This window comes from Brassica napus, chromosome C2 (genome assembly GCF_020379485.1).
Source record: "Brassica napus cultivar Da-Ae chromosome C2, Da-Ae, whole genome shotgun sequence".
NCBI classification, from domain to species: Eukaryota; Viridiplantae; Streptophyta; class Magnoliopsida; order Brassicales; family Brassicaceae; genus Brassica; species Brassica napus.
In genome coordinates this window covers 1,669,300-1,690,869 of record NC_063445.1, presented here as the reverse complement: position 1 = coordinate 1,690,869, position 21,570 = coordinate 1,669,300, and the positions used below count along the sequence as shown (strand labels likewise).

The window sequence follows — 21,570 nt, the reverse complement described above, 5'->3', positions numbered from 1 at the left end:
AATGGGCCTTTAAATTAAACTTCCAAATTTTTAGTAATGATTTATAAGCCCATAAAAGAAAAGCCCAATATTGACTTGGTCAACTCTACCAAGTGTGTCGCAAATAAATATCTCACTTTGGAGAGAGCTTCTGATATTTTCGTCTTCTGCAATCAGAAAATTTGGGAACCCTAATTCGATCTCCAGATCTAATCAACTCTGCTCAGTTTCTCAGGTATCTATCGAATTATACTATTTGCTTATACGCTTTCTCGTTGAATCTAAGGTTCCGAGCTTTTGGATTACGAATCGTATTTGAAATTTGTATGTTTGAACTTGTGAAGTATGGAAGACCCTAGAGACAACGAAGCCTACGAGGAGGAGCTCCTAGACTACGAGGAAGAGGACGAGAAAGCCCCAGATTCCGCAAATAAAGTTAACGGCGACGCCGTTAAGAAGTGAGTTTTTTTTTTTCTTCTTTTCGATCTGTTTCGTGAGAACACTGGCTGATTAGATTTTTAAGTTATTTAATTAATTAATTCGTGGAAATTAATAGTTTTTGTTTCTGGTTGTGAGCAGAGGTTACGTGGGGATACACAGTTCTGGATTCAGAGACTTCCTTTTGAAACCTGAGCTTCTCCGAGCTATTGTTGACTCTGGTTTTGAACATCCATCCGAAGGCAAGTGCTTTTCACTTCACTTGTTTTATTAGCGTAACGAGCTATATGATTTGGTGGGCACTGTAGTTTTGGTTATTAGTTGTTCAAATTGAATTATCTCACTAAGTTGGAACGAAGATGTTCTGCTTGTTGCTAGATATGTTTTATTTCTGTTATAATTGTTATGTCCATTGACATTTCAATGATATTGTTTTTTCAGGTAAAAAAAAATGATATTTCAATATGTTGATTTGGAGTGAGCTTAGCATTTCGTAAAGCCACCAATTATAAAGATATGGAGGTTATATTCTACTTACAAACGGTTCCTTCCGCTGCACTTTTATTTGGTTACCCATCAGTGCAACACGAATGTATCCCTCAAGCTATCTTGGGGATGGATGTTATCTGCCAAGCTAAATCTGGTATGGGGAAGACTGCTGTCTTTGTGCTTTCGACTCTGCAACAGATTGAGCCAACTCCTGGCCAGGTGTCTGCACTTATCTTGTGCCACACAAGAGAGTTAGCTTACCAGGTTTGTCCTTTTTACTTCCTTAACTCATGCTCTCTGCTTTTAATAAATGCTTCTGCTGTCTCAGCGAGTGACCCCAAGCTTTCTCATGCTTATCATACCTTGATGTTAAAAATACTTGCAGATTTGCAATGAGTTCGTGAGGTTCAGTACCTATCTGCCTGATACTAAGGTTTCAGTGTTCTATGGAGGAGTCAACAATAAAATTCACAAAGACTTGCTGAAGAATGAATGTCCTCACATTGTTGTTGGAACACCAGGGCGTGTCCTTGGACTCGCCAGGGACAAAGATCTCTCTTTGAAGAATGTGAGGCATTTTATTCTCGACGAGTGTGATAAAATGCTCGAGTCCCTCGGTATGCTAATCTCTAACACCTTCGTGTATAAAAATATCTTACCCCGGAAAATTACCTGTTTTAAGATATATATCTCTTATTTATCAGACATGCGGAGGGATGTGCAGGAGATTTTCAAGATGACTCCTCACGACAAACAAGTTATGATGTTCTCAGCAACGCTCAGCAAAGAGATACGCCCAGTCTGCAAGAAATTTATGCAAGATGTAATGTCTTACTGCCACTACTATCTCGGTGTACAAGTCATGTACTATTGTATTATTTTTAGCGCTCGTTGGGAGGTTTTAGGTTTATATTAAGGACCTTACCATTTGATCCCTGGCGCTGTGTCTCGATCCAAAATGCGTTGGGTAGTATATTGGGGTTTGGAGAATAGTAAGACTCTGAAGATGTCACATAGCTTTAGCGTGGTTCAGTGATGTCTCTGCGCAGAGATGTTTACAAGTCCTGTAGTCTTGACATTTTGATCCCTGAACACACTGCCTCCATCGATAAAGCCTTGGGTAGGGTATTAGGGTTCGGAAAATTGGGAGACTCTGAAGATGTCACTTAGCATTTGACTGGCTCAGCGATGGAATGGGATCTCTTCTATCATCATTTTCTTTTTCAATTTATTGCCATGGTAACAACATTGGGTGGGTTTTGAGTCGCGGTGTAGTGAGGTCTCAATGTTCGTCATGCTCAGTTTTACTGACCTTAATGGATGCAAACCTGGTGGACGAGGATCTCAGTTTGAGGGTCCTTCATCCGTCGCAATGTTTTTGTAGTGGAAATCATTGCCTGAGGAAGGCTTGCTAACACACTTTACTCTGATATCTGTTCCTTTCAGCCAATGGAAATATATGTTGATGATGAAGCCAAATTGACTCTTCATGGGCTTGTCCAGGTAAATTTAGCTTGTGTGATTTCTTTTTCCTTTTATTATTGGTTGATGTTTTTTTAAACTGTTCGACAATGTTTATGTCCTGTGATTGTTACAGCACTACATCAAACTGAGCGAGATGGAGAAAAACCGCAAGTTGAATGACCTTCTGGACGCTTTGGATTTCAATCAAGTTGTCATATTTGTGAAGAGCGTTAGCCGAGCTGGGGAGCTCAACAAGTTGCTTATCGAATGCAACTTCCCCTCAATATGCATTCACTCTGGCATGTCTCAGGAAGAAAGGTTTGTACATCTCTCATAACATCATTTCTTCTGAACCAACCTGACTTGCTATTCAAACCTCTCCGCATGGAGACCAACTCTTAATCTTTCACTGTGATATGATACGTAGGCTGACCCACTACAAAAGTTTCAAGGAAGGGCACAAGAGAATTCTGGTGGCGACAGACTTGGTAGGGAGAGGCATTGACATTGAGCGAGTCAACATTGTCATCAACTATGATATGCCAGATTCTGCTGATACATATCTCCACAGGGTAAGTACACCTATTTATAAAATAATGAAATGTTATATAGACTATTGATTCTCTTAAAGGATCTCATAAGCGTGAACTTATCTGAAAGCCCACTGTTTATGGTGTAGGTTGGGAGAGCTGGTAGGTTTGGAACAAAGGGTCTTGCAATCACATTTGTGGCATCAGCTTCGGACTCTGAAGTTCTTAATCAGGTCTGGAGTTTTGATCTTTTTCTTAAGTGTGTCGAGCTTTGAACTGATATAAGCTTGGGATGATTAATGGAGTTGGAACTTTCTTTTGTTTAACAGGTACAAGACAGGTTTGAAGTTGATATAAAGGAACTTCCTGAGCAGATTGATACTTCCACATACAGTAAGTGTCTTACCGTTTTTACCAATTACGCAAAACCTGCTTAGTTTTGTCTCAATGGTTTTGATATCTGACGTAATCTCTTCTTAATCTTTGCTCAGTGCCGTCTTAAAGCAGCATCGTCTCTCAGCAAGAAGCTCTCCAGATTACAACTATCATCATCATCCCCTCTATATTTTAGCCTTTTTCTATGTGGACAAGTTTCCGTTTAGACCGTTTGTAACTCTTCAGTTAAAGAGAGATCGAGTAACACTCCAAATCACATTGTTGAAGTTTGTCTTGTTTTGTAAACGATATTTCTATGTTCTTTATCTCAGGAATTATATAGTCTTGGTGTTTAGTGGTTAGATGTTCTCTTTTGAATCAATCTGAATATTATCACCAAGGTTACTTAAATACACGTAATGAAAAGCTAGTAGTTATGTATTGACTATGCTGATTTTAATCTTAACAGTGGTGTAGCCCTCCTTGTGGGTATAGACGTTGATGTCAGTTTCTTACGACGGAGCAAAGCTGTATCTACGTCCACAACATGATGGTCATTGTCATCTGCTTCATCTCCATCTACAACATTGCCTTCTTCATTGACTTCATCTTGAGCTACAAGTTCAATCTCCTCGACTCGCCTCTCTTTGTATCTCTTACTACCCCACATGAGGAACAGCAGAATCACTGAGACGACAAAGACCATCATAAACAGAGCTCGAAAGCTGTGGTGATCAAGCTGGATTGGAGTATCCGTTGTGGTCGAGTCCAGACAATGTCTTTCTCCATAAAACCATTTGTTCTCCATGAGTTTCATGGTCTCTCCCTCAGTTATGTTCAAGATCCGTCTTGAAATATCTGGCACCAACGGAGATCCCAAAGGGAAAGCCTACCAGAAAACATAAAAGATTCAAGAACATACATACCTAATCAAGAAAACAAACTATATGTTTTTACTTACAAAGCCAAAGCCATCAGCCTTAAAGGTAGGTTCTATAATGGAATACTCCGAGCAATATTTAGCCATGAAAAGCTTGACATACGGGACTTCATCGAAGGCAGCATCAATACCGCCGTCACTGCTCTTGTTGAGAAAGAGCTCACGCATTTCTTGAGGAGAGTCATAAGCCTTTAACCTCGATTCCTCGTAGCCCATTAGTTTCAATCTCTCGAATGTAAACGAGCCAGATTGATATCCTACGTTCACTCCACTCTTCTTCAGATCATCCATGTGTCTCACTGTTGGTCTAAGCTCTTGAACCGTGAGCATTGATGTTAGTGTTGCTGTGTAGCTCTGAGTTAGAATCAGCAACACAAAGCACCAAACTACCACAAGAGCCCTCGTGAAAAAACTCTCTGATGGCTTCCCTATTACAAAAAAAAAAAATATATGATCATTAGTATGATGATAAAAGTATATCAACAAAGGTTTATCAACTAAAGTCTCTCATGTCAAAGTTTCTCATCTAATTTTTTGGCATTTAAAAAAATTCTCTATTGAAATAATATTATTATTATTGAAAGATTTGTTGAGAAATTTGATGAAGTTTAGTGATAAAAGTAAACTTACTATGTGCAAAAAAGAGAGTAGAAAATGAGAAGTAGAACACGTTAGATATCTTATCAGACATCTTATGTGTCTTGAAATCTTCATCTGCATGATACTCAAAAACCCAAACCATCATTCCAATATAAACAAAAGAAAAAGCAGTGAGCAACCATAGCTCCTTTGTTAAAGGCTTTAAGAACACCCATTCTCCTTTCTCTCTCTCATCCTTAACCGGTACCACGAATACAATACCACTCTCCGAATACGGTAATGCAAAATCAACATATGCAGACCGGTTAGCTAAGATTGTAATATCACCTACTGCTCCATCATACTCCTGTTAAGAAAACATTTTATCATATAAAAACAAAAACATTGTAGCTGCCATTTTCTTTAATGGTTTAGGGATCAATGTAAATTTTTTTTTTTGAGACTTGGGATCAATGTAACTTACCCCAAGGAACACTCTATAAACCATTTCGTCATAGTTTCCATCTGATTTTCCATCAGAAGTTTCAAAGGGGACGTAATCAAAAGGGACATGATATGGCATTTGATTTATCACCGTGTCGAAAACCTCTGTGCAAAACCCACTGGTTGCTGGGACATTAGTGTTTGCATCCTTTGTTACCTTCACAAACTGGTTGAAACCATCCTTCTTTGGAACTGCTATCCTCAGCTTCTTTGGGCTAATTGGGTGGTCCCAACCTTTGGGAACAACTATAGTGTCCCCTGGCCATATTATCGGTCTAATTAAGGCCACTTGAGCTTTGTGAAGCATTAAGTCTCTTCACTAATCCTCCATCTGATTTCCAAAATCCAACCGTTCTTTCACCGCTTTCTTCTATATTGATTATCTCGAAAGTCGTCGCCTCTAGCTTCCCTTGTTTTAGCTGAAACCTCCCGGAAACACCTTTGAAACTGACTGTTGATAACGCTTTAAGAAGCTTAGGACCAGAGAGAGAAGTAGCAAGATCATCAAGATCAGTCTCATTTTGTTTTTTTGGTCTTATTGAAACTCATGTTGACGTCACTGATTTTCTCAACTGACATAGCAAGTGCTGTGGCAGCATCATAAGCCCAACACCCAAAATGGTTTAGCTCTTCTCCTCCGGATCTTTTTCCCCAACGATATTGGAGATACGCTAGCTCTTTTGATCTTGAGAAATATGTCTTGACGCCCAAGACACCTTGCATGGCTTCCACGGTTGATTCCCCCATTAAACTCATGAGATCAGCTATACCGTTTGTAACAATCCATACATATCCTTTATCCATCATACGAATCTTTTTAGCTATGGTAAAAAGCCTTGACCCTAGATCAGGTAACATGTGCACGATAAAAACCCTAGTGGGCATGGTCATTAGTTTCAAAAGCTCGTTCTCGATTTGATCATTAGAAGAATGCAACGATATGGCGCATCGGTATTTGATTCTAACGTTATTCTCTTGAAAAGCATCGACTAAGTAAGGAAGAATACCTTCTCCGAACTCATTGTCTACATAGATAGGCACAGCTTCCCTCCATCTAAATGACTTTAAGATGGCACTGATGGATTGAACTTGAGCTGAATCGTCGTGTGCCGCTCTGATGAAATATGCACTACGTAGGGAATCAAGAACAGGGCTTGTTGCTGAGAATGAAATTATGGGAACTTGAGATTGGTTTCCGAGGTTGATTATAAATGGAGCTTGCATTGAGTTCCCCGGTCCAAGAATAGCCACCACTTCCCTCTTCTTGATCAAGTATAAAGCTGCCAAGGTTAACATACACATTAATATGATTAATCTCCTTTTAAACAATTTGTGGTTTTAAGTTTTAATTTTTTAGCTTGTGTTGTTAGGGAACTCTTTTAGGGCATCTCCATCCCCACTTCATTTTTTTCTCTAAAATGGAGTAAAAGTGAATATGGAGTAAAGAATGCTCCAACCCAACTCCATATCTCACTCTATAATGAAATTTACTCTATAAATGGAGTAATCTATTTTTTGTTTGTTCATGAATCCATTATGGAGTGAAAAATGAAGTAGGGATGAAGCAATTTTACTTCATTTTCACTTTTACTCTATTTTGAAGGAAAAAATGAAGTTTTACATTGGAAATGCTCTTAGGTGCCAATTTTTAGTTGGTGTTGTTGGGAACTCTTTTTGTTTGAATATAAAAATAATTACAGATAGAAGTGTCATGGAATGTTAAGTAGATCTGAGATTTGATCCAGAACCCAATCCAGTATGCTCTTTGTGCATGCATGATTTAGATCTATCAAAAGACTATACATAATTGACTATAAAAATATCTACATTTAAGACTTAGCGATAGCGATTAAAATATGCTGCATTAAATAATATATTATACTTTATAGAAGAACTAGTCCTTTGTATCATTTGTTATCTTTCATGCATCAAATGTACGTAGGACTTTCAAATCGGCCGGTCCGGCGACATTGGGAGCAATCTCCTTTGACCGCCCCGGTAGTTTTTCTAACTATAATGTTTTAGTAATTTAAATTTGTTACGTATAAATACATACAAATAATTAAAAAATATACAAAAGAACTTTATAATTATAATATATATAATAATCATAAGAACATAATTTACTTTTATGATTTCTAAGATGGTAAACATATACAACAAATCAACTTCCATACATGATCCATGAAGATTCACAAGAAAAGATTGAGTACCTGAAGCGGCAGCACCAACAACAGTTTGTTTGGAGTCTCGGATGTGGAGGACAATCCTTGTCTTGATGTCTTTATTAGTCTTATAGAATTCCGACAGAGACATGTTGATAGCTCGCAAGCTCAAATCTACTAATGTTACATTAGTGTTAAGAACAACTCCCACTTTAACTTGTAAGGTTTCCTTTTGCGATTTCCCGTATAAAATTAAGAAGACGAGGAAAATTAAAAGACGTAAAGGGAAAGGAGAACGAGACCCGAGATTATGGGAGAAAGACATAGCTATGATGAGCGCACAGCTACAACAGGAGAGACGGGTCAAATAAACGATAGTTTTGAAGAAGAGAACTATATTAAGCTTTTGTTAAATAAGTGTCGGAATTTACAAGTAGACTATTATTATAATACGTATCTTAGAGAAAATATTAATACAAAAATGATATAGAGAAGACTTATTTTGGTCAATTTGGATTAGTTAACGCGTTACCCATATGAGGCAAAGACGTGGTCTTCCAAACACATAATTGTTATTAAGATGATGCAGATATATTTAAACTGATCATGTGTGAAGCGTGATTGGAGGAGAGACCATAAGGTCCATTACTTGTTTGACATGCCATACTTGTGAATATCTCTATAGTTTCCTCTTGCCATTTTTTTGATTTATCGATGATGCGGTTTTGTTTAAACTGATCAAAGCAGTATGATTGAGTGACAATATATATCAAATTTATCCAGTGATATTATTATATATTCAATTGTCTACAAGACAGGAGAAAGAGTATACATTTTAGCAATTCCTAAGAGAAGATTGTGCCGTAAATGTCTATGTCTCTTGCCTTAATTTCATATAGAAGTACACATGAACTATACATGTCTCAGGTTCTACTAATTGTGTGCGATTATAGATTCACATAGTTCCCAAAAGGTCCACACAATTCACAAGACTAACTTGGTCTCTCCTAAGACTACAATGAAACATAAGCAAGAGAAATTAAAAACAAGAGACACACACACAGTTGTGTCCCTTTAGGAGCCTTGTTCCTTGTTGCTGTTCTTCTTCTTCAACTCCTCAATCTCAGTACGCAGTGCATCATTCTTCCCCACAAGATCGCTTATCGTCATTTCTGCATTCGTCATCTCAAGCATATACCTCTCACGCTCCACAGCAATCTGCTGCCTCTCCTTCTGCAGATCCTTGATCAGCTCCTCGGTGTAGGAGCTTGTAGGCACAACCATCGTTGTATCAACTGGCACTGGTTCACTCCGCTCCAGCAATGCGGCAACATGAGGTATAGTAGTACCGCTGGTGGTTTTTGGGGTGGTTTGGATTGAGTTGTCAGAGTCTAATTGGCGCTTGCGTCTGTATCGGACGAAAGGGAGTGGAGCTTCTTTGTTGAGGACACAGGGAAGAAGACATGCATCGTTGTTATTATCGTCCTGATCAACTGCTTTGGAATCGTCATCATCAATCTCAAACTCTGTAGGGAGTGGAGCTTCTTTGTTGAGGACACAGGGAAGAAGACATGCATCGTTGTTATTATCGTCCTGATCAACTGCTTTGGAATCGTCATCATCAATCTCAAACTCTCTAGGGAGCTCGTTGAGGTCAAAGAGGTCCATGCTCCTTGAGTTGCTTGCCTACACAAGAGCAACAGTTACATGATCCACTTTACAGTAGATTTATTAGAAACTGTAACGTTTCGCCAAATTACGGTAAACTAATAATAAGGTAATTCTCTCTCACTCACTCAGTGGCCTCAAGTCAAAAGTAAATATGGAAACACAAAGATGCATATAGCTTTTAGAGTATTGAGAAGCACAAACCTTCTGAATCTTCTCATTATCAGCATCATCCCACTCTTGTTCCGAGAAGGGTGCATTTATGCTTCCACTACTGTCGAACAATCTGCACAACACGTACGCATCTGTCTGCACCAATAAAGAGTTGTATTATTTTTTTTTTCTGATCAAAAGTAAAGAGTTTGTATCAAGAAAGAAACTAAATAAAAAAGAATCTTATTAGAGAGAATAAAACACCTGAACATGGCCATCATTGTCGACGAGTTGATACTCATGGACCACCCAATCGGTTGCTTGATTGTTTGTGAAAAACACAAGCCTCTTGCGGTGGCCAATCACCTGACCGTCTCCTCCTCGCTTGATTTTCTTTTCTCTTCCTTTTTCGCGCCAGTTGCCTTTGGCTGTTGATCGTATTCCACAACCACTATGTTCGTACTTTTCTAGAGTAGTGAAGAAGAACCATTCTCGTTCCGTTGTCTTCATCTTCGATTGATCTGAAACAATAGTTAACATCAAATGCATCACAAACAACAACAGAGGAACGGTTTAACGCAGAGTTAAGACTAGTATATTACAATACAAGCAACCAAGAAACAGATGATGAAAATCAAGAACCTCGTAAGCCAGAGGGATCTTCTTGCTTGTACACAGCGACTTCTCCAATCGGATCGAGAGCTATCGGTTTGCGCTGAACCTTTCTCTTTAGGTAGTAGCTAATGAGTTCTTCATCGGTTGGATTAAATCGGAATCCAGGAGCCATAGGTCTTCCCGTCGCAGTCGTCAGAACTGCCTCCGACGCCGGCAAAACCTGATCAGTCGTTAAGCCGCGACCCATTATCTAAAATAAACTGTACTCTTTAATATGTAACCGCTCCCAACCTCTCTCTATATCGCTTACTCGATCAGAGAAAAGGTTGAAAAGGGAGGACTGAGGAGAAAGAAGAATGAGAAGCTCAAAATAAGGGTGCCTTGTACCGCAAGAAAGTTTTGTTTCTTTCGTAGACTTTATTAGTTTATTTATAAACGACTACATTTCGTTTTCTTCAACTACATGTTGTTTTGCATGGCAAAAGGAAAACAGGGCCTGGGCTTACGTATCATCATCCTCTCCATCTTCCTGATATGTAATTATTGTTTTACAATTTACAAAAGCATATATTTATCATTTTAATTTTATTTCCATATAGTTAATTTTTGAACATTTTTTTTTTGTTAATTGTTTTAATCATGTTTGACTTACTGTATATTAAATTTTTGCAAATTTCTGCAACCGCAACTGGAGCCGCTGCGTTTGAACCGCGCTTATAGTATATGAGTTAATTTTGGGTCAAATCCTAAGCCTTGAGGCCAAGATTGTTCTGGCATCGTTTGTAGCAACAATAACAAAGACTTTAACTTTTCTTGTGTAAGCCCAATAAAGGTTTTGTAAGGCCCATTACTGCGCTTTTATTTCCTAACTCTTTTTTTTAATTATTACAGTTGATAATTTGACTACCCTAATCTCATTCACGCTTTCCCTCTCTCTTCTCTTCCGCCTACAGAGGAAGCTGGAGAAAGGTTCTGTAAAGCTTCTTCCTCCGTCTGTGTGAGCTGGTTAGCTTCTTGTCTCTTTCTTTATCCGTAGGAAAGTTTTCTCCTTCACATGAACTCCCAGCACACTTGAATCCTTTAATTGGAGCTGTTCGTTGTGGGTTAATAGAAAAAGAACCAAAGTTCCCATTTTTATTGATTTTTAGTGCTAAAGTCGAGATTTTTAGTGTCTGTAATTGATTGTGTGGTTGAAACAATGTCAGGTGAAAGATGAGTTTGGTGAACATTAAGGATGTGTTGACTTCTTTCAGCCCTGCTCTTGACTATCTCGCTCTTAGCTCCGGTGATGGCCGTATCAAGGTACCTGTTCAGTTTCTATTCAAAGGAAAGATCTTTTTGCTATTTTTAAATTTATTTATTTTCTTTCGGGTTTTGTATAGATTTGGGATACAGTCAAGGGCCAGGTCCAAACAGAGTTTGCTGATATTGCATCTTCAGAGGAGACTAACATTTATACCAACGGTGGGAAAGGTCACCTCTCTGTTGATTATACTTGCATGAAGTGGTTGTCTCTGGAGAGAAAGGTTAATAGACTTTGGCTTTTGTTTTATTTAATTTTTTAAATTGAAAATAAGTTTGATTCTTGTTATTTTCAGAAGAAGAGAAAACTTGGAACTTCTATATTGGTTTTGGGAACTGGTGGAGGAGATGTTTTAGCACTTGATGTTGCTTCTGGTCAGCTTAAATGGAGGATTAGTGACTGTCATCCCGGGTGAGTGTAACTGATGTGCTTACTTACCGATGATGTTTTGTAATTTTGCTGATGTGTGAATGCTGTTTGTGCAGTGGCGTGAATGCTGTTTCATCTTCTGCAAAGGCCTCCTGCATATACAGCGGTGGAGCAGATGGGATGGTTTGTGAAATTGATCCACAAAGTGGGAATCTTATCAGAAAGTTCAAAGCTTCAACAAAAGCAGTTTCTTCTTTATCTGTTTCACCAGGTGTGTAGTGCTTCCATTGGTTTCTTCAAATATATTTTGACTAGTCTATAAAGCCACTTTGAAGTAAACATGCATAGACTACAACATGTACTTGCCTGCTGATGATGATGTTTTGTTTCCTCCCAATTTGTAGATGGTAAAGTATTAGCCACTGCATCTGCTCAGTTGAAGACTTTTAAGTGCTCTGATCTCAAGAAAGTACAGAAGTTTACTGGTCATCCTGTGAGTACCTTTACTAGTTTTTTTTTATTATATGACGTTTTGGAGTTGGACACACGTTTAATAAAATATTTTGATTTGTACATTTTCTAGATAATTATCTACCTAACCAAATATCAACGAATAGAAAAAGCAATTTGCTAAATATATAAAGTCGTATTACATAAAAACTAATAAATTTTACATTGAAAAGCAAAAAATACATGTAATTTGAAATTTTAAAAAATTCTCCAAAACGTCATCTATTAAGAAACGGAGTGAGTATTCTTTTGTCTCTGTTTTAAACATTGGAAGGTTGTTTACAGTTTTTTCTAATGCTATACAGGGAGGTGTGCGTTGTGTAGCTTTCACCGAAGATGGAAAACACATCCTTTCATCTGCAGCTGGTGAAAGATACATTGCAGTGTGGAAAACAGACGGTGCCAAGAAGCAGTCAGCTAGCTGTGTCCTCTCCCTAGAGCACCCTCCTGTCTTCCTGGATACTTGGTGTGAAGAAACTGATGAAAAGGGGCTATACGTTTTAGCGATTTCAGAAGTAGGCGTCTGTTATTTTTGGTACGGATCAAACGTTGAGGAGCTAGGGAATGCCAAACCTACAAAAGTCTCGTTAGCAACTGAAGATTCTTTGGTTAGACAACAGCACAAGGGGTCGTTGCCTGTAATCTTTGCTGCGAAGTTGCAAGGCGTTTTGAAGCCTGGCTCTGCGAATGCGTTTATTGCGTCTGGATTGTTGGTGAAACCATCGTTTCAGAGAATGGTGTTGCGGTTTGGTGACGACTTGGTGCTTAATGCCTCCAAGAGTGGTATCCTTCTCCCCATCACTCAGTCAGTTTCTAAGTCTAAGAAGGGGCACGGCGCTCATAATAAAGGTATCTTATATGGAACCGCACTTTCTACATATTTGATTAGACTGTGTCGTCTGTTTCTTGGCTTTTGATTCTGATTAGTGCCAGCTGCTTAACAATAACCACATCACGTTTAAGTAGATTATTATCTGGTGGAGCCTATCAATAATAGTGGCTGACTATGATTTTATATTTTTTATAGTTACAACATTAGACCGGGCACATGCGGAGGATGCTTTGCTACCAATCGCAAGAGTTGCTGATCTGCACGAGAAGAAGAGTGTACAACCACACTCATCTGATAAGGATACAGACATGATTGACCAAAGTCAAGCGGGTGAGTTCTTACCTTACATGACCGTTCTGAAGTCAACTATCAGATGTCTCAGTGCCTTTTTGCTCATTCTTTTTTATTAATTTGAAATTTCAGATTATGAAGAAACATTTAGCATGGAGGATAAGCTGAGATCATTAGGGATACTTAAAGGCACAGATGAAACAAGCAATCCTTCCTATGCTTCAGTAATTGATGGAATTGATCTTGAGTCTTATCTACAACCAAAGAAGGTACGTTTGCTTTGGCATCTGCACACCGGAGAATTTGTTTTTGGAATCTACAAATCGTTGTAGTCATAAAAGTTTTGTATTGGCAGTTGAAGGCTGCTGTTTTGTCAATGGAACCCTCCACTGCATTCAAGACTATGGAAGCTCTGGCTGCCATGTGGCAGACAAGGTTGGTTCTCTCTGCTTTACTCGATTCCTAATGATCTTAGATCATTCTTGGTTCTCTGGTCTTAACACAGTTGCAATTATTTTTAACAGAGGATGTGGTGGAAAGTATCTTCTTCCATGGATATACAGCATAATGGTGAATCATCGCCATTACATCATTTCCCAAGAACCAAAAAATCAACAGCTGCTTACTACATTGCATAAGGTAAAGAGATAAAGAGTAGAGTCATTTGCTTGGTTTAAGTATAATATGTTAATACTGTTGTCCCAGATTACCAAGACCAGAGGAACGGTTCTTCCACCGTTACTACAGTTATCTGGGCGCTTACAACTTGTTACAGCTCAGGTTACATATCAATTCTCTTTTTTTAATTAACTATAGTTAAAGTTATTAGCATATACATGGCTATTTAATTTCAGTAACACCTTTATTTTATGGCAGATCAATAAAGCTGCAGGGAATGAAACACAAACAAGGGTTCATGAGCAAGAGATTGATAATGAAAGTGAAGATGAGGAGGAGGAAGAAGATGTAGAAGAGCATTTCTATGGTGAGAATGATGATAATGAATCAGATTTAAGCAGCGATGATGGAGAGGATAAAGGTAATTAGTGACTTTTGCATATAGGTTTGTGTAGTAGTATGTTCTAAATCTGAATCTTGCCTACTCTTTTACTTTCAGATGATACCTTGATGGAAGAGATATAATAAGTGTAGAAGAGAAGAGATAGAAGCTTTGACTCTTCACATGATTTTGTCCTTTTCAGTTATTCCTCAAAATCTTGTCTTAGTAAGACAATTACATCATAAAACAAAATTAACTTTTTGAATTAAGAAAATCTATCAGACCAGCCAAGAAAAAAAAAAGAATTAAGAAAAAAATCTAACGATTACAAGATAACTCTATAATACTATCTCACAAGTCACATCCCATTGCAAATATAAAAATTGTACAATAATTTATTAATACAATTCCCTGTAAAATTTTATCCACATAAATAGCAAAAGAACAAGAACAAAAGGAGATCAAAGGCTAGCATCAGCGTTAGAACCACCTCCTCCTCCTCCTCCTCTCTTGTTTCCTGTTGTGTTCTTCAGAATCTGCATTCACCAAAACACAACCCAAAAAATTATCAAAAAAACAACAAACATAACAAAGAACCAAAGATTCCATTAGATCACAGTGAATAATCATTCCAAGAACCATTAAAGATTCTACATACATTTGTGAATTAGCTCCTTAGTTTTTAAATTTACTAATCTATCTGATGAATAGATCCTAAGGCTGATCAAATCATACACATTGTCAGATTAAAATCAACGTTGTACCTGTCTAAGCATGTGGTTCTCGTTCTGCAAAGTAGAGAGTCTCTCATCAAGCTCAGAGTTTCTGTTCTCTAAGTCTTTCACTCTGGTCTCCAACTCACCCAAGTAAGCTTTCTTCCTCTCTCTTGCTTGCTGTGCTGACACTCTGTTCCTTAACAACCTATACAATTACCAAACAGCCCCCCATCACACTTATTATTTTATTATTTACCTTTTAACCGTCAATGGTAAAAAAAAAATGTAAAACCTCTTTAGCCGCTTGGTCTCTTTCTCCGCCGGAGTCCTCCCTCGCTTCCTCTGACCTTCTCCGACAGCTATCTGTGTCCTGTCCTGACCGTTCGCCGATCCAGAGGCTTCTTTTCCGGTAGCTTCTCCTCCGAACTCCGGTACTCGCCGTATCTCCTCATCGCTTTCGATTCCTGAAACGAAAAAATCAAAAGGAGAGATCTTTTTTTAAATAACAGATCTCGAGGTTTTTTTTGTCGGGCAGACAAAAAGTTGCTGTCCTAATTTGAGGAAACCAATGCATGATCGAAAAGGTACCTTCTTTGATCTCCAAATGCGGATTAGAGCTTGATGATCTCTCGCTGCTTGACGGTAGAGAGCTTGCAGCTAAAGAGCTTGTCGCTTGCTCCTGCATTTTCTTTAGAGAGAGAGAGAGAGTGTGTCGGAAGCTGGTGATGAAGAATCGAAGAAAAGAGGCGGGACTTGGGAATTTTACAGAAGTGACAAGAAGTTCTAGTTGCGAGTCATGTCGGGAAGGAATTATAGATTAGTTTGGTAACAGCCGTTAGATGGGAGGTGGATCTGACGGTTGTAAAGGGACCAAAATCTCATATGGACCAAAAGGTCAAAAAATAATCTACAGCATCCAAAAAAAATCTGTATGGACCTCTATCATGTAAATTACTTTAACACCCTTAATGAAACTAAATTAAAATAAAATTAAAAACACAAAATTAAAAAAAATTGTGGTCGCCGGCGTAGGGTTTTCTTCTTCCTCATTCTCTGCGTCTTTTCTTCTACTACTCATCGTCTTCAACCATGTTCCACTGCATCGGCATCAAAGATGAAGCTTGTTATCCACCATGTTAAATGGCGTCAAAACTCGTGACATCCCTTGCTTTATCTTGAGCTCTGATGCCACAACCTCTTCTCAGCTTTATTCTCCAACTCCTCCGCCGGTTTGGTGAGCCACAACCAAACCTGATTGAGACATCGATCCCAGCGATCCCAACAGCTTCGGTGCTCAGCATGTATTCGACTCCATGACATCTGCATCGTGGATGAAGCTCTTTATCCACCGTGGCCTTCTCTCTTCCAAGACCAGAGCTTGAAATCTTCACTGAACCCATGTGCCTTCACCACACTACGATTCACCACCACAGCTTGTCCTCTCTAAGTTCTCTATCCGTCACTTTTCCCTCATCTCTCTTATGTGACCTCTGGTGATCCCTTGTGTCAAAGACGAGTATAGCATACTCGACATGCATGAAAAATCTTGCTTTCAAGGCCTAAGTATTGAGAAATGGAAGCTGAATCAACAGCTTTTTCAGGTCCTATACCAAGACTGAGCTCTGTCAAAGATACATCTTCAATAAGAGTGGGATCAGTCAGAGTTTTGATGTTAAGCCTCTCGAGATAAACACTTCACTGAAAATTCTTATAAAAATTAAAGTGGCCTTTTGCGTTTTTAACTTATGATGTGTATTGAAATCTGCAGCAATTGGATGGTCTCTCTGTGGAATGTAGGAAGTTTAAAGATGTTTTGGAGAGTAAAGTACTTATAATCTCAAAAGATATGAAAGATGACAGGTCTAGTAAAAGCAGCTAAGTGATCAGTGTTGGCTTACCAGCTTATGAAATTATCTATGAGATTTTATAGTCTGTCAAAGTCAATACATCCGGCTTGTTACTTAATAAAGTCTCAACCTTTTATTTTGTTTTCTTACTTTCACTTCTGATGATTTTTTTTTTTGTCATCTACTTCTGATGATTAAACAAAGAACATAATATTTTATTTATCGGCACGACACTCCCAATGTTTTACGTGACTGCATTTATGCTAAAGACACAAAAACAAAATAATTTAATGATTATCATTTACGTAACATATGTAACTATAACTTTTATGAATATATTTGATTTATCTTTACAAACATCAAACATATTTTTACATGTGAAAGTATTAGTAAAAGCCCTAAAACTAGATATATAAACAATTGATATACTTTTATTATATATTAGATGAGTATTACTGGTACAACTGGTACAAATTTGACATTCAGAAATTGATAAAATAAATTTGGCATTCTACATGAGAAAACAATCTCATTCCCAATTGGTATGTATTCAAAAAGTTTCTCTTAATTTATTTGAAATTTTGGAAAAACAATTATTGCATAATTTCATAAGTTTACATGATCTACCTTATACTTTTAAGGTTTGTTAACTTATTTGTCTACATAATTTTTGGAAAACATACATGAAATGTATTTATACGAAATTGATGATTTCATTGTAACCGGGCAATGTCATGTAAACATAAAGAAGTGGTACAACTAAGGTAATTGTATTTATTATGAGGTACAACTAATATTTTTAGATTTTACTGCCAAAGTACAACTATGCACAAACTGGTACAACTAAAAAACTAGTACAACTATGTATCGTCGGTATAACTAGAAAACTGGTACAACTATTTATTGTTTTATTTAGTATTGTTTAAATGTGTATTACGTTTTAAACAAGTATCATGTTTTAAACATTGTGGTTGAACACTGACCTCGAGTAGTTGTACTAGTTGTACCATTCATATATATCATTATCACTTGTCATTATTTGTTTATGCAAAAAGTAGTCAAATGACCAAATTAGTGTGTGTTTATAATGGTCTCTCCTAACAATTTTATTTTTTAAATGTTTTTTGGCAATTATTTACAATATCTCATAAGTTTCCATGTTCCACCTTATATTTTAAGGGTTTGTTTACATGTTTGTCCACTATATTTTTGAAAACATACACCGAATGCATTTTAACAAAATTTATGATTCAATTATATGTGATATCAGATAGTTAAACATATAGAAGTAATACAACCGGGGTATATTTATTTTTAATGTGGTACAACTATTTTTTTTCAATTTCACTGTCAAAGTACAACTATGCACAAACCATTACAACTCAAAAACTAGTACAACTATGTACAGTCGGTACAATTATAAAGTGACTCTGAAAGTGATGATACACATAATTTACAACAATTCATTTAGTAATTGATGTAAAAATATAAATTATTTGCATCAGTTCATTTTACAAAAAATTAGTCTCAACTTAAGAAGTTATTCAAAAATATATATCATTTAAAACTACTGATTTATATCATTTACTAATTAAATGTAATTTTAACAAAATTATTTGATTAAAATGATTTATTTTGTTAAATAATATATTCTTTTTCGACTTGTGATGGCTTATGCATCATCTTTTGTTTTCTCGGTGAAAGTATATTTCTATTGATAAAATCCAGAGTTGGTTGGATGGCTCTTTGAGACATGCATGCAGGGAAGAGTGAATTTTGGAGATTTTTTTTATCTAAATCAGCTTTCTCAATTGGATCAGCCGCTATGGTGATTGAGATTTTTAAGGAAACTTCCAAAGTATTTAGGGATTTATCGTAAGGATCCATTCTTTTTTAAGGATTTTTTAACTCAACTTCCAGATCAATTTTTAAATCTAAACTATAAATACAAACTTATAATAGGTTATTAATAACGAAAATAAACTAATATTTTCATATCAATAAGCTTTTTTATATTTTCATTTTTTATTTGGATAACTTAATAAAATTTCATAATATTCTAAAGAATCACAAATTTATGTAATGTTAAAAAATATATGAGTAATTCCATCAATTTTTTTAAAAAAATACTATCAGATATTTTGTGTTTTTAGCGGGTTAATAGTGAGTTTTTGGATTTTTACCGGGCTCTATCTAATTTTTAATTAACGTTTTTTTTTCATTAAATATGAACCGGATTATGTATAATGTATCGGGTCTATTGATTTAACCACGAATCCAGGTCGGATATGAAAAAAATTCTTAAAACTCAAATATTATTATAATCGGTGTTTTACACTTTCTATTTAAAAACAACAATGCCACAGCTATTATAAATTGTATAACTAGTTCAAATGTACAATTAGTACTGCTAGTACAACTGATATAACTGTATAACTAGTACAACTGATAACTGTACAACTGGTATAACTGTACAACTGATATAACTGTACAACTAGTACAACTGGTACAACTGATAAAAATAATTTTAAATATTTAAAGTTAAATGAATATGGGCCGGGTTTTGGGTATTGAGTTTGGGTTCGGATTTAGTTGGTTGGGTTGGTAAATAAGTTAAAGTTTTTAGGTTTGATGGACATTTTGCTGACTTTTCATATTAAATTTAATTCTAAAAGAAATTCAAATTATAAGGGGTCCATAATAGATTTTTTCAGATGCAAGTGGTCCATTATAGAATTTGATCCGTTGTAAAGAGTGAATCGTGGAGGATAATGAGCCTTGAGGAAATGTGAGGATCCAAAGGCAGATGAGATGGGAACGTGGGGAGAGATGAGCCGTTGATCTTATAAGCATCTTACGGTGATTGATGAAATAATGGAAAAGCCTATAAGGGACAGTGGGCCCATATGGTCTCTGGCCTTTGACAGAGAGTTAGGCCATAGTTCTTTTTATTCTGTCACATGGCCCACGAGTAGGGACAGTGTTTTCAAAAGTTATGTTTTTTGGATTAGGTTTGGAAACGAACCGGACAATCAATTTCTTTCAGAACCGAACCGAACCAAAATCATTTTGAATTTATCATTTGGGTTTAGCAGTCACGCTAAAACGTGTTTTAGCTGTTGGTATCACAAATTAACATGAGAAGATGAAAAGTATGGAACTGAGATGATTTTTCAGCAAGGAAAGATTAAAAAAAAAAAAATTGAAATCAGGGTTCCTTAGCTAACACGCAACCTACACCGTTCGACAAAATCTACTAATATGAACAACTTCTTATAACCTAAAACATGTCCTTACATGACTATTCTCTTTCTCATGTAACACACTTTCTTATAAGCCGCTATATCATTTGTAATGCTTCATGTAAAAGTAAAACAGTAAAAGAGGTTACTAAGTGAATTGTTTTGGTCAAGTGACTTATGTTCTTGCTGGGAGCTACTTTTTTTGTAGCTGGGGGCCTGGCTACAGCCCCCAGCATGTTTGGGTCATTGCTTCTTGTTTGGGGGTCTTGTTAAAGAAGGGATCTTAGAGAAGCAGTGACTTGACCAAAAAAAGAAGAAGAAGCCAGTGAATACCAGATTACCAGCCCAGCTAAAACCATTTGTGTACCAAAGCATGGCTGCTTCTTCCCCATCTTAACTCAGCCTATTTGCACTATCTTCTTCCTCTCTATTTTGCCATTTTAGATATGTGAATCTAAGGGGTCATCATCACTTGCTAACCAAAACTCAGATAAATCTAAACGTTCCCATATGAATAACACAACAATCCAGGCATGAAACAAGTATCATATATTATTGTTTTTGACTATATTCGTTTTACATGAGCTCTGAAATATACAGAATCTTGCAAGGTGGTGAATAGATGTAGAAATGTAATAACAAAATTCTATAACATTACTTAAAGTTAAAAGGTACCTAAATGTGAATAAGAAATGGGCTTAAAATCACAAACGCCACAAAACAGAAAAACAGACAGACAAAACTAGCAAAGAAACAAAGCCCAACGTCTGATACTAAGGACTTGATCACCAGTGTAGTCTGAATGGTAATTACTTCTGGTCTAGTGTATTTATTGTCCGTAATGAAGCAAATCTCCTTCACCCTTGGTCTGCAAATCTCTTCGTATTTTCTTCATGGCTCCGCAAAAAAGGTACAAATTAAGAGACAATCTTAGATGAAAAAGTTAGTTTTATACCATTAGCTAAGAATACTTTATAATAGAATTATTTTATTTTAGAATAAAATATATATAGAAAGAAAATTGCATGGTTTACAAATTAAAAGACGAAGTAATCAACCAACCGAAGGCAAATAACTGAATGCCCCACCCACCTTTGGCTCCACGTATATGTGTATTTACAACTATATAATATCGAATCCTACTAAAATTCAATCACGTGATACCATATATACATCTCTAACATAGACTTGTCGTATCAGTGGTAGACGTATATTCAACATGTAAACATATGGATCCAAAACTATAGACGTATATTCAACAAAAACAACGTTGCTAAAAGAACAAAATAAATGTTTGATAAACAAGAAGAAAAACAAGAAGACAGAGGGAATCAAAAGAGGTAGAGAGATAGTGAAAGGTCCTTCTCATTTCAAGCCTACGTGATAAACACAGACGATGATGACATAAACTCTTTTTTTTTTTGAACTTAATTTAGATGACATAAACTCTTACTATTAGGTTTTTGCATAAAATTTGTGAGCGGAGGTCAAGCTGCTCATTAAAGCAACATACCACTGAGATATCTTCAGATTATTCTTGACTAAATTTCAATACTAATTG

At 36.7% G+C, this 21,570-nt stretch overlaps 5 protein-coding genes across 6 annotated transcripts; 2 read left to right on the top strand and 3 right to left on the bottom strand.

Annotated features, from left to right (window-relative positions):
- Positions 1-111: 111 nt before the first annotated feature.
- Positions 112-3,637, top strand: LOC106383499 (DEAD-box ATP-dependent RNA helicase 15). 2 transcript variants are annotated; one of them, XM_013823591.3, is made up of 12 exons: positions 112-214; positions 324-437; positions 559-659; positions 998-1,170; positions 1,292-1,523; positions 1,611-1,729; positions 2,353-2,409; positions 2,504-2,688; positions 2,798-2,942; positions 3,050-3,133; positions 3,230-3,293; positions 3,392-3,637. In XM_013823591.3, exons 2-12 carry the CDS (start codon positions 325-327, stop codon positions 3,400-3,402), a joined length of 1,284 nt encoding a protein of 427 aa, XP_013679045.1. In that variant the 5' UTR covers positions 112-214; position 324; the 3' UTR covers positions 3,403-3,637. The 2 variants fall into 2 exon arrangements, with proteins under 2 accessions (XP_013679045.1, XP_048602733.1); XM_048746776.1 differs by lacking the exon at positions 112-214 and having other exon boundaries at positions 859-1,170.
- Positions 3,638-3,646: 9 nt separating this feature from the next.
- LOC106383035 (glutamate receptor 2.5) lies at positions 3,647-8,118 on the bottom strand. Its single transcript, XM_013823145.3, is given in 7 exon segments — positions 3,647-4,164; positions 4,237-4,643; positions 4,846-5,161; positions 5,279-5,578; positions 5,580-5,820; positions 5,822-6,578; positions 7,512-8,118. Coding segments are annotated over 7 exon segments (2,742 nt in total). The 5' UTR covers positions 7,789-8,118; the 3' UTR covers positions 3,647-3,720.
- Positions 8,119-8,307: 189 nt separating this feature from the next.
- Positions 8,308-10,294, bottom strand: LOC106406420 (NAC domain containing protein 50). Its single transcript, XM_013847085.3, has 4 exons — positions 9,927-10,294; positions 9,549-9,805; positions 9,336-9,440; positions 8,308-9,149 (listed from the first exon to the last, which is right to left on the bottom strand). The coding sequence occupies exons 1-4, from the start codon at positions 10,144-10,146 to the stop codon at positions 8,538-8,540; spliced, it is 1,194 nt and encodes a 397-aa protein (XP_013702539.1). The 5' UTR covers positions 10,147-10,294; the 3' UTR covers positions 8,308-8,537.
- Positions 10,295-10,771: 477 nt separating this feature from the next.
- Positions 10,772-14,495, top strand: LOC106383509 (WD repeat-containing protein 43). The gene is made up of 14 exons (XM_013823598.3): positions 10,772-10,904; positions 11,105-11,201; positions 11,282-11,425; positions 11,498-11,613; positions 11,688-11,842; positions 11,976-12,064; positions 12,387-12,930; positions 13,109-13,243; positions 13,337-13,473; positions 13,560-13,639; positions 13,729-13,843; positions 13,910-13,984; positions 14,081-14,243; positions 14,322-14,495. The coding sequence occupies exons 2-14, from the start codon at positions 11,112-11,114 to the stop codon at positions 14,345-14,347; spliced, it is 1,869 nt and encodes a 622-aa protein (XP_013679052.1). The 5' UTR covers positions 10,772-10,904; positions 11,105-11,111; the 3' UTR covers positions 14,348-14,495.
- A 56-nt stretch (positions 14,496-14,551) lies between these two features.
- LOC106383518 (transcription factor HY5) lies at positions 14,552-15,739 on the bottom strand. The gene is made up of 4 exons (XM_013823607.3): positions 15,509-15,739; positions 15,213-15,384; positions 14,969-15,125; positions 14,552-14,740 (listed from the first exon to the last, which is right to left on the bottom strand). The coding sequence occupies exons 1-4, from the start codon at positions 15,603-15,605 to the stop codon at positions 14,666-14,668; spliced, it is 501 nt and encodes a 166-aa protein (XP_013679061.1). The 5' UTR covers positions 15,606-15,739; the 3' UTR covers positions 14,552-14,665.
- Between the last annotated feature and the right edge of the window lie 5,831 nt (positions 15,740-21,570).

Excerpts from the sequence above, each read along its gene's own strand:
- LOC106383499 (XM_013823591.3), top strand. The coding sequence starts at position 325 with ATGGAAGACCCTAGAGACAACGAAGCCTACGAGGAGGAGCTCCTAGAC. Across the intron at positions 1,730-2,352 it reads GCAAGAAATTTATGCAAGAT|CCAATGGAAATATATGTTGA; the intron begins GTAATGTCTTAC and ends TGTTCCTTTCAG. Across the intron at positions 2,689-2,797 it reads GGCATGTCTCAGGAAGAAAG|GCTGACCCACTACAAAAGTT; the intron begins GTTTGTACATCT and ends TATGATACGTAG.
- LOC106406420 (XM_013847085.3), bottom strand. The coding sequence starts at position 10,146 with ATGGGTCGCGGCTTAACGACTGATCAGGTTTTGCCGGCGTCGGAGGCA. Across the intron at positions 9,806-9,926 it reads AGATCCCTCTGGCTTACGAG|ATCAATCGAAGATGAAGACA; the intron begins GTTCTTGATTTT and ends CTATTGTTTCAG. Across the intron at positions 9,441-9,548 it reads ACAATGATGGCCATGTTCAG|ACAGATGCGTACGTGTTGTG; the intron begins GTGTTTTATTCT and ends TTATTGGTGCAG.
- LOC106383509 (XM_013823598.3), top strand. The coding sequence starts at position 11,112 with ATGAGTTTGGTGAACATTAAGGATGTGTTGACTTCTTTCAGCCCTGCT. Across the intron at positions 13,244-13,336 it reads GATTGACCAAAGTCAAGCGG|ATTATGAAGAAACATTTAGC; the intron begins GTGAGTTCTTAC and ends TTGAAATTTCAG. Across the intron at positions 13,474-13,559 it reads CTTATCTACAACCAAAGAAG|TTGAAGGCTGCTGTTTTGTC; the intron begins GTACGTTTGCTT and ends TTGTATTGGCAG.
- LOC106383518 (XM_013823607.3), bottom strand. The coding sequence starts at position 15,605 with ATGCAGGAGCAAGCGACAAGCTCTTTAGCTGCAAGCTCTCTACCGTCA. Across the intron at positions 15,385-15,508 it reads GCATTTGGAGATCAAAGAAG|GAATCGAAAGCGATGAGGAG; the intron begins GTACCTTTTCGA and ends TTTTCGTTTCAG. Across the intron at positions 15,126-15,212 it reads GAGACCAAGCGGCTAAAGAG|GTTGTTAAGGAACAGAGTGT; the intron begins GTTTTACATTTT and ends GTAATTGTATAG.